Source organism: Kogia breviceps, chromosome 15 (assembly GCF_026419965.1).
Source record: "Kogia breviceps isolate mKogBre1 chromosome 15, mKogBre1 haplotype 1, whole genome shotgun sequence".
Lineage (NCBI taxonomy): Eukaryota > Metazoa > Chordata > Mammalia > Artiodactyla > Physeteridae > Kogia > Kogia breviceps.
Window position 1 is genome coordinate 64,651,207 of NC_081324.1, and position 17,497 is coordinate 64,668,703.

A 17,497-nucleotide genomic window follows, 5' to 3' on the forward strand; every position below is an offset into this window, starting at 1 on the left:
TTGGAGAATGTCTATCCTGTTGGCTTTCCAATGTATGGGAGCCCCAAGAGAAGCAAACGGGGAGAAAAAGCATTTCAGGGTTAGGCAGGTGGGTAGGTAGAACAGGCTGGATGCATGATGGTGAGGTAGCTCTAGATGTTTGTTGGGGAATCAGTTGTTTTTTACTTAGTGGATATGTTAATGTGAGATGAGGAGTAAATTATAGATGATTCCTGGGAAAACTCAACTTGGATGCTTTTCATGAGACTCTTTTTATAAATACTTGAGAATTGAGAGCATTCCCATTAAATTCTTGGGAATAGCCTATCAGAGCTAACCACCAGGATGTTATTAATATCAAATTTAATTTTGTTTGAGTTTTACTTGCACTCAAAACCGTTCAGAAACTCTGGATATTCTGCTGCTCATCTAAGCTGGTCTCCTCACATCTTTGAGCTCCAAAAAGCATAGAAGAGACATCTTTATTAAAAGTTAAATTAACAGTTAACAAGCAAAACTATGAATCTGAATCCAGATGTTTCCAGGTCTCAGGCCTTTATAGATGATTTATATTACTGCTGGCCCTGCCTTTCAGACAGGTGGTACAAATACCCAGCAGAGTTCCAGGAAGGGCAGGAGGGAGCACTACAGCAGAGAGTAATAAGCACAAGTTTACGGAGGAGATGAACCTTAGAGGAAGACAGGAATTGAACAGGGCCCAGTGTTTCTTGGGAATTGGCTGGAGGGAAATACTGCTGGCCTCTTAGCAGGATGGTCCTCCAGTACAGTACTACACCGTGAGCTGCAGGTTGTTCAGCACATCTTCCTTGACCATACACACACCGAAGGCCAGTAACACCCCCCAATCAATTTAACAACCAAAAAACAAAACCTAACCCACATACATTTCAAAATGTCACTGGAGAGGGAGTAAAAAAAAAAAAATCACACCCGCTGAATACCCCTAGATAAGAAGTGAAAATAAGCACAAGCAGGTAGAGAGCATAAGAGAGACAAGGAAGGGAACACAAAATGTCATGAGGAACTGGCAGAAAAAGGGCATCCTCTAATGACTTTCACCTAAAAAATCAAGTCTGAAATCAGTAAACAGTGTCCTTCAGAATATGGCCGGGCCTACCCCAACTGTCTCAACTCCAGCTTTCTTCCGAAGGCACTCAACCCATACCCCTACTTCCCAAACAACTCCTGGTTTTCCTGACCTGATGTGCTGTTTTCATACTTCTGTGCCTTTGCATGTACGTCTTCCTCTACCTAGAATGCACTTCTCAAGGCAAACTCCCAGTCATATATCAACATCCACCTCAAAAGTTTGTGAAACCATACATAGACAGTCCCCTATCATTCAGGCCTTTTTTTCCTCACAATACTGCACACGTCTCTTCTGTATGACACTGGTACATTCTTTGCATTACTGCCCAACTCCATCCCACTATCTGGACTAAGAGGTATTAAAAGGCTGGGACCATGTGCATCCTAACATATAACAAGTGCTCAATGAAAGTTTTCTGAGTGAATAACCTTGTATGAAACGTTTTTTAAAAGGCTAAAATGTAAAAAGAAAAAAACGTGACACAGGGCTTCCTTGGTGGCACAGTGGTTAAGAATCCGCCTGTCAATGCAGGGGACGTGGGTTCGAGCCCTAGTCCAGGCAGATCCTACATGCTGCAGAGCAACTAAGCCCATGCTCCACAACTACTGAGTATGCGCTCGAGAGAGCCCATGAGTCACAACTACTGAAGCCCACACGCCTAGAGCCCATGCTCCGCAACAAGAGAAGCCACCGTAATGAGAAGCCCGCACACTGCAACGAAGAGTAGCCCCCACACGCAGCAACGAGGACCCAAGGCAGCCAAAAAATAAATTAAAAAAAAATAAAACGTGACACAAGCAAAAAGCAGACAACAGATATTTCCTGTTACTGAAAACTTGTATTTTCTCAACTTGGGTCTTTGGTTGAGTATCACTTAGGAACCAGATTAGGATGCTCTATCACTTGTGAGCTGGGTGTCCATGGGCAAGTTAACTAACCCTTCTGTGTCTCAAATTCCCACTTACTTAAAGTAACCACCTTGGCAGTGTGAGGATTAATTAATGTATGTTAATTATTAATGTATGTACATTTAAAAAACATAACAAAAGTTCTATTAGTCTGCCATAATGACAAAAAACTTCACAGGACAGGATATTATACCATCAGGAATGTGATCACAATGAAATTTTAGTTGGAAACATCTGGTTTTTTGGGTTTTTTTAAGGTCTCACATATTTATTACTGAGCCAAAGCACTAGTGCACAAACACACAAAGAGAAAAATCATTTTCGCAATAAAACACATCCAGCTGTTCAAATAGTAGTGATGTTCTCAGAGTGACATGGTAAGATGCAGCATAAATATGTGTGCCACCTCATGTGCAAGGCTTCTTATAGACCCAGCTTGGTTCTTCTCCAATGTCTTCTCTTGGAGTTGTATCTGATTTTATTACCAGTTTTCACTGGAATCCATTGGTGAATGGGACGATTCTGCTTTTATTTCTTGGCCAAAAATCGCTTGATCCTGAAGTCTTGTGAGAAGGCATGGTGAGGAGCAAGCTCAACCACACACAGGATGGCAGAGAAGAGAAGAGAGCCCATCTGTTAGGAGAGTTGAAAGTTAACAAATCCAACAGCTGCTCTTCCAGCTGCACGGTGCTCTCTACAGTATTTAAACCAATCCCTAATGACCACGACCTCCTTTAATAGTGTGAACTCTGGTTCTCTGGTCTCTGACCACATTTCCTCCGTCCTCCTCTGTAACTTGCCCTCTATTGACACCTAAAGTCAGGCATTCCTTTGGCTCAGCTCTCACATTTTTCTCATCTTATCCACTCTCAAGGCTTCAATTAGTGTCTCTATGGAGATGACCCCACGACCTCTCAGTCACATTTAGAAAGTGTTTCAAACTGACTTATCCAAAATACTTATCTTAATTAGATGACCAAGCAAAGAGCTTCAATTTCTCCTCTATCATACCATTTTTTTTTCCTGATTCTTATACATCTCACCAGTCCTCAGCTTCCTCTTCCTCTGCCCACTTATTAAAAGCACTTGTTTGCCAGAGTTACCTCTTTGGGCTTTCTCTTCTGTCTCACTGGTTCTTAACCTTTCTGGGATAATGGACCCTTTGAAAATCTAATAAATATTATGGATTGTTCACTACAAAGATAAACATACATAACATATGCATGGAATTTCACCTAACCAATGACCTCAAATAAGAATCTATGCTCTGGACTTCCCTGGTGGCACAGTGGTTAAGAATCCACCTGCCAATGCTGGGGACACGGGTTTGATCCCTGGTCCGGGAAGATCCCACATGCCATGGAGCAACTAAGCCCATGCGCCACAACTACTGAAGCCAGTGTGCCTAGAGCCCGGGCTCCGCAACAAGAGAAGCCACAGCAAGGAGAAGCCCCTGCACCGCAACAAACAGCAGCCCCAGCTTGCTGCAACTAGAGAATGCCTGCACGCAGCAACAAAGACCCAACACAGCCAAAAATTAATTAATTAATTAAAAAAAAAAAGAATCTGTGCTCCTCCACCCAAGACTATAACTTACACAAATTTTCATCTCCAGACTTTACTTCCCTCTTATTTTCAAGATGCCTTCTGGATATAGCTTAAATGGCCTAAAGGCATCACAAACTTAGCAAGTCCAAACGAGAACTCACTATTTCTCCTTAGCAAACCTCCTCTGCCTATACGGTATTCCTTCTCTCAAAACAGCTCCACCATCCTCCCAGGCTCCCACGCTAGAAGCCTTGGAATTAACAGCCATGTCCATGCCACATCAAGCCTGGAAATCCCTCTCAAATCCAAATCCCACCTCTCTCACCTCTTACTGGTTAAGACCTCACTCATCATCCTCTGCTTCATCCCACACTTGCCATGATTAGAAGTCCACCACTCTTCTGACAAGAGCCCCTGTTACTGATTCTATCTTTATAAGGGCTCTCATCTCCATCTGCTATCTTCCACGCCCACTATATTGCTTCACCTCTAGAAGTTACAACAGCCTAGTTGATTCCCCACCTCAGTTTTTCTTCCTGTCATTTCCACCAGCGTTGGTCTATCCTCCCCCAAATTCCAAAACTGACCATGTGCCTGCCTCTTTCCAAAAACATTCATGCATCTCCACTGTACAAATATACAACCAAACTCAGTTTTGCCTTTAGAGTCCTCTACAAGTTTGTCACCTAAATACTTTTCCAGGATTAGATTCCACAGCTCAAACTGTCACTTTCACCTATTATCTTTCTATCAAAATCACACTCACTCCTAAATGCCCAATTCAAACTCCACTTTTCATCTTTATATCCTCCACTTGATGATTAGGAAAGGACTCTGCAAGAAAAAGGCAAATTCCTAATGAACTGATTCAGGAAATGAAAAAAAACCCACCTTTTTTCCTGAAAATCCTTAAATCCTTCTGGAAACATTAATGTTTTAAAAAATGTCACTATTCAAATATTAACATTTCAGTCAAGAAATCCTCCATAAACCCAGCATTGTTAACCAACATTTACTAAATGCTAATACTGTATGAGGTAGATTAAATTCTTATATTAAATAAATATCATCAACCTTAAGATAAAAAGCTATAATCTGGACCCAGATTCTAATTCCAATAATATTTGTACTTGGATGTTACTTAAGAAAAGAACATCACAGTAAGAGGACTTGATATTTCACCTGATAGAGACTGAGAAGGTCAAATAAGTCTATAGCAGTGATAGAAAATTACCAGATCTAAATCAGCTTCAGATTAAAAAGAAATTAAAAAAACTTTCAACTTAAATGTCATAAAACTAGGTTTTTTTAGTACATATTTTAAAGGGCTGAAGGACCTGATGGACAATTCTGAACCTCTCATAAAGAGACACGTTTACTGGCACACTTACCAGCAGGTACAACTGATGCTGCGGGCAGTTCTTTCTCTCCATTACATTCTAGGACCTTATTTATTTTAGGCCTGGCCTAATTTAATTTCTCTTTTGGCTCCTAAGCCTCTGAGTTCATGTTAATTTTCACAGCTGTACACTGTGAAACATTTTGCTCCTGAAGAGAATGAAAATATTCAGGATTCAATTAAAGTATTTTTTTAAAAAATAATTTTAACTAACACTTGGCAAAACATGCCCTCTGGTATTTCTAAAATTATGATCATTCAAACTTGAATACATTCTGAAATAGAAATGCTTATAAAACACCCTAAAATTCTAAAATGATTAATAACACTATTTAAGGAAAGTGGGGTGTAATGAAAAGAGCTGCAGCAACTGAAACAGGATCTCAGTCCACAATCTCAAGTATGCCTCTTTAGTTGTATGACCTTAGGAACTGGCTTCACCTCGAAATACTTTCTCATCTGAAAGACATCACCGCGTTCCCCTCCCTCCAGCTGTTTGTTAAAATAAAATGAGATAATGGACCAAGCACAGTACCTGCCACGAAGTGTTCAATAAATATTAGTTCGCTTCCTTCGTTCAACGGAAAAGACACACTCACGAGAAGATTTCGGTGTAAGGGAGTCTACACTTGCACAGGTCTTCACCAGCACAAAACAAGACAGCTAGTTGGTTCTAATGAAAAACAAGACCGTCACCCCCATTCCACAAACGTTTCGGTGAGCTGGATCGAGACGAGAGAGCCTGAATGTGATTCTGCAAGAACTCCATTAGGGTCGCACACATACTGACCACTAAAGCATTAACAGGGAAAGTCCACAGTAATTGTGCTAAAACGTCTGGATGCCTTTATGCTGGTAAGAGAGCTCACGCGGGGCAAAAAAAAAACAAGTCAAATTACGCCCAACTCCAAATGACTCCTTAATAAACCAAAAGGGCAATGCTGGCTTCTCCTTCCTGAAACGCTAGCAGTACGGTATTAAAAACCGTTTAAAGACTTCAAGACTGAAATATTCCACAACGAACACTGGTGCCACTAACTATAGGCCACTAAAGCCTGCGTAGGAGAGCCCCCCTGGCACCACGGAAGGCACTTAACGAAAGCCGTTCGCGGAAAACGCAGACGAGGGGAGGAAAATCATATGATTATTTCGGAGCTGTGCACACACGCCACGGAGAGCATCCGAAGGAATTCGAGGCCGCGCTGTGCGCACACTGGGGGCGGGGGCGCCTCGCTGCCGGTCCCGGGATCCCGGCCCCGGCCTCCGCCCCCCGAGCCCAGCGAGGAGCAACGCCCAGGCCCGACGGCCCGGCCCGGCCCGAGGCCCCCAGCTCAAGGACGACGGCGCAGCCCGGGTGGGGAACGAGGTCGGGGGCCGGGGGCCGGGGGCCGGGGGCCGGGGGCCGGGGCCGGGGCAGGGCCGGGGCCCGGGCGAGACCGCGGCTGCATCCGCCAGTCCCAAGCGGGGGCGGCCGGGCTGCGGGGCGCGGACACTCACCACACCATGCCGTAGGCGCCCTCGCCGATGTAAGAGAGATTGGTGTAGCGCGGCCCCACATCAAACACCTGCCCGCGGACCATCTCGGGGCCCGCGCCCGCCGCCGCCGCCGCCGCCATGTTGGCTGCCGGGCCGCCGCAGCCGCCGCGCTGGGCTCGACGCTCCGCGGCCGCCGCTCGGCCCACGCCGCGCCTCCCGGGAGACCGCGCCGCCGCTGCTGCAGCCGCCGCCGCTGGCCGGGAGGGAAGAGGGAGGCCGCCGCTCGGGAGAGCCGAGGAGCAGCCAGCCGCTAGGACCGACTGCCTGCCTGACTGACTGACTGACGGGCGGGCCGGCAGGCGGAGGGAGGGGCGCGCGCCGAGAAGGGCGTCGGGCGGGGCCGGGAGACGTGCGTGCTGATTGGTTCCCCGCGCCCGGGGGCGGGGCTGCGCGGCCGGCGAAAGCAGCGCGCTCGGGGCGGGGCACTGCGGCGGCTCTGCGGGACGCGGTCACGTGCACTCGCGGGAGGCGGAACCCTAGGCACAGGAGACGCGGAGGCTGAGCCAGTGGGCTGGCGGGGCCCAGGAAGGCAACCTCCGTCATGCCCCGCCGCGCGCCCCGGCCAGGCCTGTGCGAGTCCGCGGCCCACACGGACTTAGAGGCCTCGACACACGGACAGAAACCGGAAGGATGACCGAGACCGAGAAAGACATTTGCATCCTGAGAAAGTGTGAAACCTAGAGGTGGAGGCCGAGACGAGAGGCCAGGACGGGACCCGCTGATCAGACAGAGGCTCGTTCAACAAGTGTTACCCTGATTCTGTGCGTCCACTCTGCCACAAGTTACATTCCAGCATAAGGAGATGTGGATCGATGGATGGATGGGTCGCGAGGAAGGGAGGGAGGGAGACTCGAGTTGTGATAAGTGCTATGAAGAAATATAAACATCAGTAAGGGGTTCGGGAGTAGGGGGCCGAGACACTGAGAAAAACATTGAGATTCAGAGACTGAGACCCAGATTTGTACAGATGGACAGCATCTCAGACATAGGACATACTGAAATAGAAACGCAAAGATAGAAACGCTGGAGTCCAAAGCATCAAGATCTAGAGAATATGAGATAAACACACTGAGGCTCAGAAATAGTCACAGACACCAGAGGTTGAAAAAAGTCGGAATCTTGAAGCAAGTGAATGCCAAGAATAGCTAAGACAATGAGACAGAAGCTGATCTAACCACTGCTTCTGAACCGACACCCGGGCCATCTGTGGACCGGGAGTAAGGGTGGGGAACCCTGCATCCTGATTGTCCAACACTGTGATCTTGTAAGCCTGGACTTCCAGGCATCAACAACAAAGATCAACTAGACAATATCAAAGGTGAATAAGGAAAAAAAAAATTTAACCCTCTGGGGAAAGATATATGTGGCACATGAGAAAAATAAAGTGCTAGAGCCAAAAATTACTCCTTTGCAATATATTTAGTCCATGAAGCAGAGCCCAGTTGCAGAAAACACCTAATTCTTACTCTCGACTAAAAGAGGACATTGCATCTTTTAAAGAACAGGACAAGATAAATGGAGAGTACCATGATATTAAAACCATGATAGCCAAAGTAAAAGCAATGGTTGGATCAGTAAAAAGCAGACTTAACAATGCAGAAGAGCAAATCAGCAGTATAGAAGAAAAAGTCAGTGATGAAATTCTTTAAGAGAAAAAATGTACAGGAGAATACCACGGAGAGTCAAACTATAGGCACCCCCAAAGAAGACAGAGCAAATCAATTAGAGACAATAACTTAAATTATAGTAAAAGAAAACTTGCCCTTGGTCTAAAAAGATCTGAGGTGGAAGTGGAAACTTGAGTGAGTTCTCTGAATTCAGAAAAATCAATAAGCAGAAACCAACTTCAAGACATAATCTGGAAAAGTTCTTAAATTTCAGGGATAAAGAACAAACACAGTATCCAATCAGGAAAAAAAAAGATAATTTATTTAAGAAGCTAAAAGCTGGTTTTCTTCAGAGTCCTCCTCTGTAATAATTAAATACCAAAGGAAAATGGAACAAGATTGGCAGCACTCTGAGAGGATAGGTTGTAGCCGTTCTTGCATGGTTTAATTCCCACTGATGCCTCACTTCCTCCCAGGTCTTTAACTGTCAGAATCTGTGGTCAGCTTGTCCACCTGGACAGCTCCATGTGACATCCTACGGGGGCTTCAACTTTACATTTCCAAACTGCCAATGGTTAACTGCAGGAGTTCTGCCCTCAGACTACCAGAAAGAGTTTGAATCTTGGCTCTTCCTCTTACTACCTGTATGACCTTGGCCTCAGTTTCCTCACTCTTAAAGATCACAATAGCACCTACCTCCCTATTGTACGGAATAAATAAGACAGCATATGTAAAGAACCTGGCACGTAGTAAATACCCAATAAATGTTATCTCATTATTATCAACCCCACGCAAACCTGTTCCTCGTCTTGTACTTGTGGATCGCAAGCTGGAAGTTTGGGGATAATCCTTAACAACGCATTTTACCTTGCTCCCAACCCCTCTTCCCATCCAACCCATCACAAACGCCTATAAATTCTATTTCTTAATATTTTGGGAATTGTTGCTGCTCAAAGTGTGGTCTCCAGACCAGCAGCATCAGCATCATGTGGGGGTTTGTTCCAAAGGCAGCATCTCAGGCCCTGCCCCAGACCACTGATTCAAGGTCTGCATTTTAACAAGATTCCCCAGTGGTTCACATGGATATTAAACTTTGAAAAGCACTGTTTTATTTTCTTTTTTTTTAGTTGAGGTATAATTGACACACAACATTACCTGCCCTCCTCACCTGCCCTCCCCTGTGCTCCAGCCAGACCAGGCAGCTCTCAGTTCTTTCCTGCCTTTCAGCCTTGTAATATGTCGTCTCTTCATTCTTCCAGTGTTTATGTATATTTTAAAGTCACTGTATTGTCATGGCATGATGCATCTGGCCAATAACCTTTCTCTTGAGAACTTCTCTTGCCCGGTTCTGTGGTTACTATGCTACCTTATGATTAGAGTTTGGCTTCACTTGTGGTTTTTGACAGGAAAAGTGCACTGACCAGGAGACAGCTCTGTTTAGGTCCTTTGGCAATTACTGTTCCCTCTAAAATGGGATTTAGATATACATCTGTCTCTGCTGAGTCAGGCTGTGAGCCAGGCCCATGGGGGACAATCATCTAGCTAGACTGACAACAACAAATTTCCAGAAGCACAGAGCTGAGAACCTGAGAACGAGGCTCTGGAACACTGTGAGACCATGCTAAGCCACTTTTAAGCCTAAGACCCTGCTTAGATGGCCAGCTGGCCACCTGGATGTCTTCCTTATTGTCTCTCTAGAGTGGTGACAGTTCACAGATCTGTAGAATCTTAGAAAACAATGGATATGTTATTTTTTGCCTGCCCAGCATTGACCCCTTCTCCTTCTGGTAGTAACAATCCGGTTTTTCTTTGGTGAACTGTCCCTTTTACACCCTTATGTGGTTTGCAGGGCTGGCCCCACCCCCAAGTCAAGAGTAAGCATGTGATCCAGGGCTCCACAATCAGAGTCACAGACATTGGTTTAAAGGATGGGTATGAGATCTGATCCAGGCAATTGACACTCAGCCCGGACTTTTTTTTTTTTTAATTATTTATTTATTTATGGCTGCATCGGGTCTTCGTTGCTGCATGCAGGCTTTCTCTAGTTGCTGCAAGTGGGGGCTGCTCTGCATTGCGGTGCACAGGCTTCTCATTGTGGTGGCTCCTCTTGTTGCGGAGCACGGGCTCTAGGCTCATGGGCTTCAGTAGTTGCAACATGCAGGCTCAGTAGTTGTGGCTCGCGGGCTCTAGAGCACAGGCTCAGTAGTTGTGGCACACAGGCTTAGTTGCTCCGCGGCATGTGGGATCTTCCCGGACCAGGGCTCGAACCCGTGTCCCCTGCACTGGCAAGTGGATTCTTAACCACTGCGCTACCAGGGAAGCCCAGCCCAGACTTTTTAAAAAATATATTTATTTATTTGACTGCGCCAGGTCTTAGTTGCGGCAGGCGGGATCTTCGCTGCCACGTGCAGGAACTTTAGTTGCGGCATGCTGACTCTTAGTTGCAGCATGCCGGCTCTTAGTTGCGGCACGCGGGATCTAGTTCCCCGACTAGGGATCGAACCCGGGCCCCCTGCATTGGGAGTGCGGAGTCTTACCCACTGGACCGCCAGGGAAATCCCTCAGCCCAGACTTCTGCAGAAACAATTGGGAAAGGAGTGCTCCCCTTCTGCCAGCATGCCAGGGCAGGGAGTATGAGTCTGGGGCCAGACATGCCACCATGTGAGAACTGCCCTCTGAGAATGAAGCTGAGATGGGGAAAGCAGGGTCCAGAGATGGAGACGGTTTCCTGATGACACAGTTCGAGGCTGTATGCAGTTGAGCCTGGACTTTACAGGTTCATGAGACAATATATTCTCTTTTTTTAACTGAAATCAATTTGAATTAGGATTCTGTCACTTGAAACCACAAGAGTTTGTGACTAATACACGACCCAACTAACTCCCTTTTCTGCAAAAATTGCTCAGAGTCAAACAATAAATCACAGGGACATGAATCAGAAACTCATGAATGATGAAACGAGAGAAAAGAACTGGCAATGAGCCTTGAAACTAGCTAAAGATAGAGAGATAACTGAATAAAAACACTCAGTAGAGACCCATGCTGATAAGTTGAAATAATTGTTGTTGCTATAGTAACAAACAAAATGCAAAAGGAAAAAAATTGAGAAAGAAGATTTTTTAAAATAGGGGGTTTTAACCTCAGATTAATGCAATCAGATAGGAAGAAAGAGGGTAGAAAAAGCAAGATACTAAGTCTTTGTTTTACGTAAAATGAGGAAAAAGGTTATTTAAAAAAATTATAGAACTTCCCTGCCGGTCCAGTGGTTAAGACTTCGCCTTCCAATGCAGGGGCTGCGGGTTCGATCCCTGGTCGGGGAGCTAAGATCCCACATGCCTCACGACCAAAAAAACAAAACATAAAACAGAAGCAATACTGTAACAAATTCAATAAAGACTTTTAAAATGGTCCACATCAAAAAAAATTATATAATTTCAGATATTTTTTCAGTGTAAAAAGCTGTATGTCTACCTTATAAATTATTACAAGAGATAAAAGGAAGAAGGTAATTCATACAGCAAAAATCAAGAGTATGTAACCAGAAGTATACTAGACACTTTCCTCACGTTGTAAATAAAAAAGAAATGGCAAGGAATCATTAAAAAAAAAAACACCTCAAAATACAAGAATATTAGACGATGGAAAGTGAAACTAAGTGTAGCAAATAAGGGAAATGTAAATAAATAAGAAACACATAAATAGCTAAAATTCCTATATAAAATTATGAAAATCTCAGATCAGATCAAAGGACAAACTCTGAATATGTACTGTTGTTAGAAAAGATGTACAAAAAATACACATAGAATAAAAAGTCATTGTGAAACCAAATGCCCCAAATTATACAGCAACACAAACCAGGAAACAATCTTTAGAAATACAATACAACTAATAGAAACACAGTTATAGTAAAATATATTACACACCACTATTAGACTGTGATGTATAAAATAAACAAAAATAAGAATAAAGACGAGTTAAACAGCAGAATAATAAGGCATAAAAACATACTGAGTTCTGCATAAAATATAAAAAGTATCCTACACTGGACCATAAAACATTTAAATAAATTCAAAGAAGCATATATTGTTCAGGTCAGATGCAGTAACATACTGTAGAAAATCATGACAATAAGATGGCTACAACTGAAAATTTGGAGGGCAATTTTAGTATTAGGCGGAAGCATGGGCTGGCCACTGGCACCATTATTATATAACAGCACGCTGGCCCAAACAGAGCAGCTGTTATTCATCTCCTTTTCTGAGTTCCTCTTACCTGTCCATTCCTTACATTTCAGTGTCCTCTGCTTGTCAGTTAGAACCTTTCAGCTGTAGGTTCAGAAAACTTTGAATCACATAGGGTCAGGACCAGGAAGAGATGAGTGAGGCACTTAGGGTGAAACATTTAAGGAAATACTCACTCTCAGGGTCACACAGTGCAGCATCAGCATCTGACAGCAAGCACCTCCTTAATTGCTACATCCTAGGCACTAAGTGGTGGTCCTGCCAAACCAAATTTGTATAAACAGTACGGACTCTTTCTCACCTGACAAGAATCCCACAAGTACGGCTTCTGCTCCCCTTCTCTGCCCTTCTAGCCTATTCTGTGCATTGGCATCATCCTCAGGCAGGTAGGGAGGTGGCTGCAGCAGTTCCAGACTACACATGGCGCCACACTATTCAAAGGCAGAAAGGATGGTCTCCCCTGGTGAGTCCCCTTCTTAGGAGTGAGGAGACAACCAGACACACAGCAGCCTCCCCTCCTGTCTCATGGCAGATTGGGTCACATGCCCACCCCGTCTAATCATTATCCAGAGGAGATCCATTATGTTCAAATTGTGGAAACCCAAAGACAAAAAAAATTTTTTTAAACAGCCAGAGAGCAGTGACTCAGTATGTACAAGAGATTCTCGATAAGATGAATAGCTGATTTCTCCTCATAAATCATGGAGGCCAGAAGAGGAAGGATGGAGATGTAATATAATTTAATATTGAAAGGAAGCTAGTATAATTCATAGTATTTTATAATTAAAAATTTTTCTTTTCTTTCTTTTTGGCCATGCTGCGCGGTACATGGAACTTCCCCAATCAGGGAACAAATCCATGCCCCCTGCAGTGGAAGTGCAGAGTCCTGACCACTGGGCCACCAGGGAAGTCCAATAATTTTTAAAAATTGTTACTTAATTGAAATTGTTTATGTGTTATATTTATTTTATAACTTATAAATTTAAGATGTTAACTGTGATTCCCAAGGTAATTACTAAGAAAATAAAAATATACAGAAAAGGAAAGGGGAAGGGAGTTAAAATGGTATGCTACCAAAAAAAATCAACTAAATTTTTTTAAAAAGAGGCAGTAATGGGGAGATTGAAGAACAAAAAACACAAAAGACACACAGAAAACAAATAGCTAAATGACAAAAATAATCTTTCTTGACTGGCAAAAGGAAGTTCCAGGACAACGTTTGTGTACCAGGTTTAGTGAGCAACCAGCCCAAAGTGGAGCAGAAAGACAGAGGTCTGTGGGATTAAGTCTCCAAGGAAAAGATGGAATTGATCAGTTATGGGTTGAATATTTGGAAAAATTATTGCTATGTGTTTGGAACCTTTGGAAGAAAACAGCTCTAGGTACTTAGAAAACTAAAAAAATTGAAGAAAGAAATAATTATTAACTCCAGATAAAATAAACTTGTAAGAAAAAGAAAATGTAATAATAATTTACAGCTTGAGTGAACAGAGTTTACTTACTTGGTCAATAACGTAAACACTAACTATTGATTTAACTATACACAGTGGGAAAATATATTGTGAGGATGAAAGGAGAAAAGTGGGGGTTAGAGTAGCACAGAAAAGCTAATTCCTCACTTCCAGAATAAGAAATAAACATTGTCTAAAATTGATAAATAAAATAAATCCTTCTTTACTACTAATTACATTAGGGAATTCCCTGGTGGTCCACTGGATAGGACTCAGAGCTTTCACTGCTGAGGGCCCAGGTTCAGTCCCTGGTTGGGGAACTAAGCCGTGTGTCATGGCCGGAAAAAAACCCAAAAAACATAAATGGACTAAACCCTCCTATTAAAAGACAGAGACTGGCAGAATGGATAAAAATACAAGACCTTATCTTTATGAAGTCTACCAGAGGTTCACATTAAATATAAAAACACAAAGAGCTTGAAAGTATTGATAAAAGAATGGAAAAAGGTATTCTTTGCAAATAATAAACAAAAGAGCTGAGGTCACTATATTATTGTCAGACAAACAGAATTTCAATTAAAAAAGATTACAAGAGGGCTTCCCTGGTGGCACAGTGGTTATGAATCCACCTGCCAATGCAGAGGACACGGGTTTGAGCCCTGGTCTGGGAAGATCCCACATGCTGTGGAGCAACTAAGCCCATGTGCCCCAACTACTTAGCCTGTACTCTAGAGCCTGCAAGCCACAGCTACTGAAGCCCATGTGCCTAGAGCCTGTGCTCCACAACAAGAGAAGCCACTGCAATGAGAAGCCCACACGCCATAATGAAGAGTAGCTCCTGCTCACTGCAACTAGAGAAAGCCCACACACAGCAACGAAGACTCAACACTGCCAAAAATAATAAATAAATTAAAATAAATTTTAAAAAAAGATTATAAGAGACAAAGAAGGTCATTATATATTGACAAAAGATTAAATAAATCAAGATGGACAGAACTGAAGGGAGAAATGGACAATACTACAATAATAGCTGGATACTTCAATACCCACATTCAATAATGGATAGGACAACCAGATTGAAGAACAATAAGGAAATAGAGAACTTGAACAACACTATAAACCAGTTAGACCTGACATAAACAGAACACCACACAACAGCAGCAGAATACACATTATTCTCAAGTGCTCATGGAACATTCTCCTGCACAGATTATATGTTAGGCTGCCAAACAAGTCTTAAAAAATTTTTAAAGGTTGAAATCATTCAGAATATTTTTTCCAATCATGATGGATTGAAGCTAGAAAAGGATAACAGAAGGAAAGCTGAAGAACTCACAAATATGTGAAAATTCAACAACATATACTCTTAAGCAACCAATGGGTCAAAGAATAAATCACAAAGGGAATAAGACAATACCTTGAGATGAATGAAAATGAAAACACAATATACCAAAATTTAAGGTGTGCAGTGAAAATAGTGCTCAGAGGGAAATTTACAGCTGTAAATGTCTACATTGAAAAAGAAGAGCTCTGTCTCTAAAATCAAGAACAATACCAAGATGTGTGCTTTCAACACTTCTACTCAACATACTATTAAAAGTTCTAGCCAGAGAAATTAGGCAAGAAAAAGAAATAAAAGTCATCTGAATTGAAAAGGAAGGTAAAATTACCTATGTTTGCACACGACATTATCTTATATGTACAAGACCCTAAAGATTATACAAAATACTGTTAGAACTAGTAAATGAATTGAATAAAGTTACAGGATATAAAATCGACACACAAAAATCAGTTGCATTTTTACACACTAACAATGAATAATCCAGAAAGGATATTAAGAAAACACTATAATAGCATCGAAAAGAATAAGATAGGGGTAAACTTAACCAAGGAGACCAAAGATTTGTATACTGAAAACCATGAAACATTGCTGAAAGAAATTAAAGAAGACACAAATAAATGGAAAGACATCCTCAGTTCATGGACTGGAAGACAATATTGTCAAGATGTCAATGCTGGGACTTCCCTGGTGGTGCAGTGGTTAAGGATCTGCCTGCCAATGCAGGGGACATGGGTTTGAGCCCTGGTCTGGGAAGATCCCACATGTCACAAGCAACTAAGCCTGTGTGCCACAACTACTGAGCCTCTGCTCTAGAGCTCACAAGCCACAGCTACCGAGCCCTCATGCTGCAACTACTGAAGCTCGTGTGCCTAGAGCCCATGCTCCGCAACAAGAGAAGCCACCGCAATGAGAAGCCTGCACCACAACGAAGAGTAGCTTCCACTTGCTGCAACTAGAGAAAGCCTGTGTGCAGCAACAAAGACCCAACGCAGCCAAAAAAAAAAAAAAAAAATTAGGGAGAAGCTTCATGGCTTACTATTTGGCAAAGATTTTTTGGATATGACACTGAAAGCACACATAACAACAAAAAAAAGATTGTGTTTCATCAGAATTAAAACCTTTTGTGCATCAAAGGACACTATCACTAAAGTAAAAAGGCAACCCACAGAATGGGAGAAAATATTTGCAAATCATATATCTGATAAAGGATTATATCCAGAATATATATATAGAACTCCTACAACTGAACAACAAAAAGACAAACAACCCAATTAAAAAATAGGCAAAAGACCTGAATAGAAATTTCTCCAAAGAAGATATACAGTTGTCCAATAAGCACACCACTAATCACTAATCATTAGGGAAATGAAAATCAAAACCACAATGAGATATCACCACACAGCCATTAGTTATAGCTACTATTAAAAATAAAAACAAATGGAAAATAACAAGTGTTGGAAGGATGTGGAGAACTTGGAACCCTTGTGCACTGTTGGTTGGGCAGTAAAATGGTGCAGCCATTGGTGAAAAAAGTATGGAAGTTCCTTGAAGATTAAAAATAGAATTACCCAACATATGATCCAGCAATTCCACTCCTGGGTATTTAACTGAAGAAATCGAAAACGCTAATTATAAAAGATATATGCACCCCTATTTTCACTGCAGCATTATTTACAATACCCAAGATATGGAAGCAACCTAAGTGCCCATCAATAGATGAATGGATAATGAAGATGTGGTATATTTATACAACAGAATATTACTCAGAAATAAAAAAGAATGAAATCTTACTATTTGGGACAACATGGATGGACCTAGAGGGTATTATGCTAAAGGAAATAAGTCAGACAGAGAAAGACAAATACTGTATGATTTCACTTATATGTGGAATCTAAAAAACAAAACAAATGAACCAACAGAACAAAACAGAAACAGAGTCATAGATACAGAGAACAAACAGGTGGTTGCCAGAGGGAAGGGGGTGGGAGGGGAAAGGAATAGAGAAGGAGATTAAGAGGTACAAACTTCCAGTTACAAAATAAACAAGTCACAGATATGAAATATATAGTGTGGGGAATGTAGTCAATAATTATGTAATATCTTTGTGTGGCGACAGACAGTAGACAGATGGTAACTAGACTTATCGTGGTGATCATTTTAAATGTATAGAAATATAGGATCTATACGTTGTGAACCAGGAATTAACATAGTGTTTTAGGTCAATTACACTTCAAACAAACTTATAGAAAAGATCAGATTTATGGTTATAAGAGGTGGGGGGAGGGGAGGGGAATTGGACGAAGACAGTCAAAAGGTACAAACTTCCAATTATAGGATGAATAAGTACTGGGGTGTAATGTACAACATAATAAATA

The 17,497-nt window shown here is 42.4% G+C and overlaps 1 protein-coding gene across 1 annotated transcript in view; it reads right to left on the bottom strand.

The window, feature by feature from the left end:
- Nucleotides 1–6,594, bottom strand: part of MAPK1 (mitogen-activated protein kinase 1) — an 89,571-nt gene extending 82,977 nt beyond the window's left edge. Inside the window, exon 1 of the mRNA XM_059041198.2 lies at nt 6,443–6,594. Coding sequence (XP_058897181.1) covers nt 6,443–6,561 — 119 coding nt within the window. The 5' untranslated portion in view covers nt 6,562–6,594. The remainder of the gene's footprint in view (nt 1–6,442) is intronic.
- Between the last annotated feature and the right edge of the window lie 10,903 nt (nt 6,595–17,497).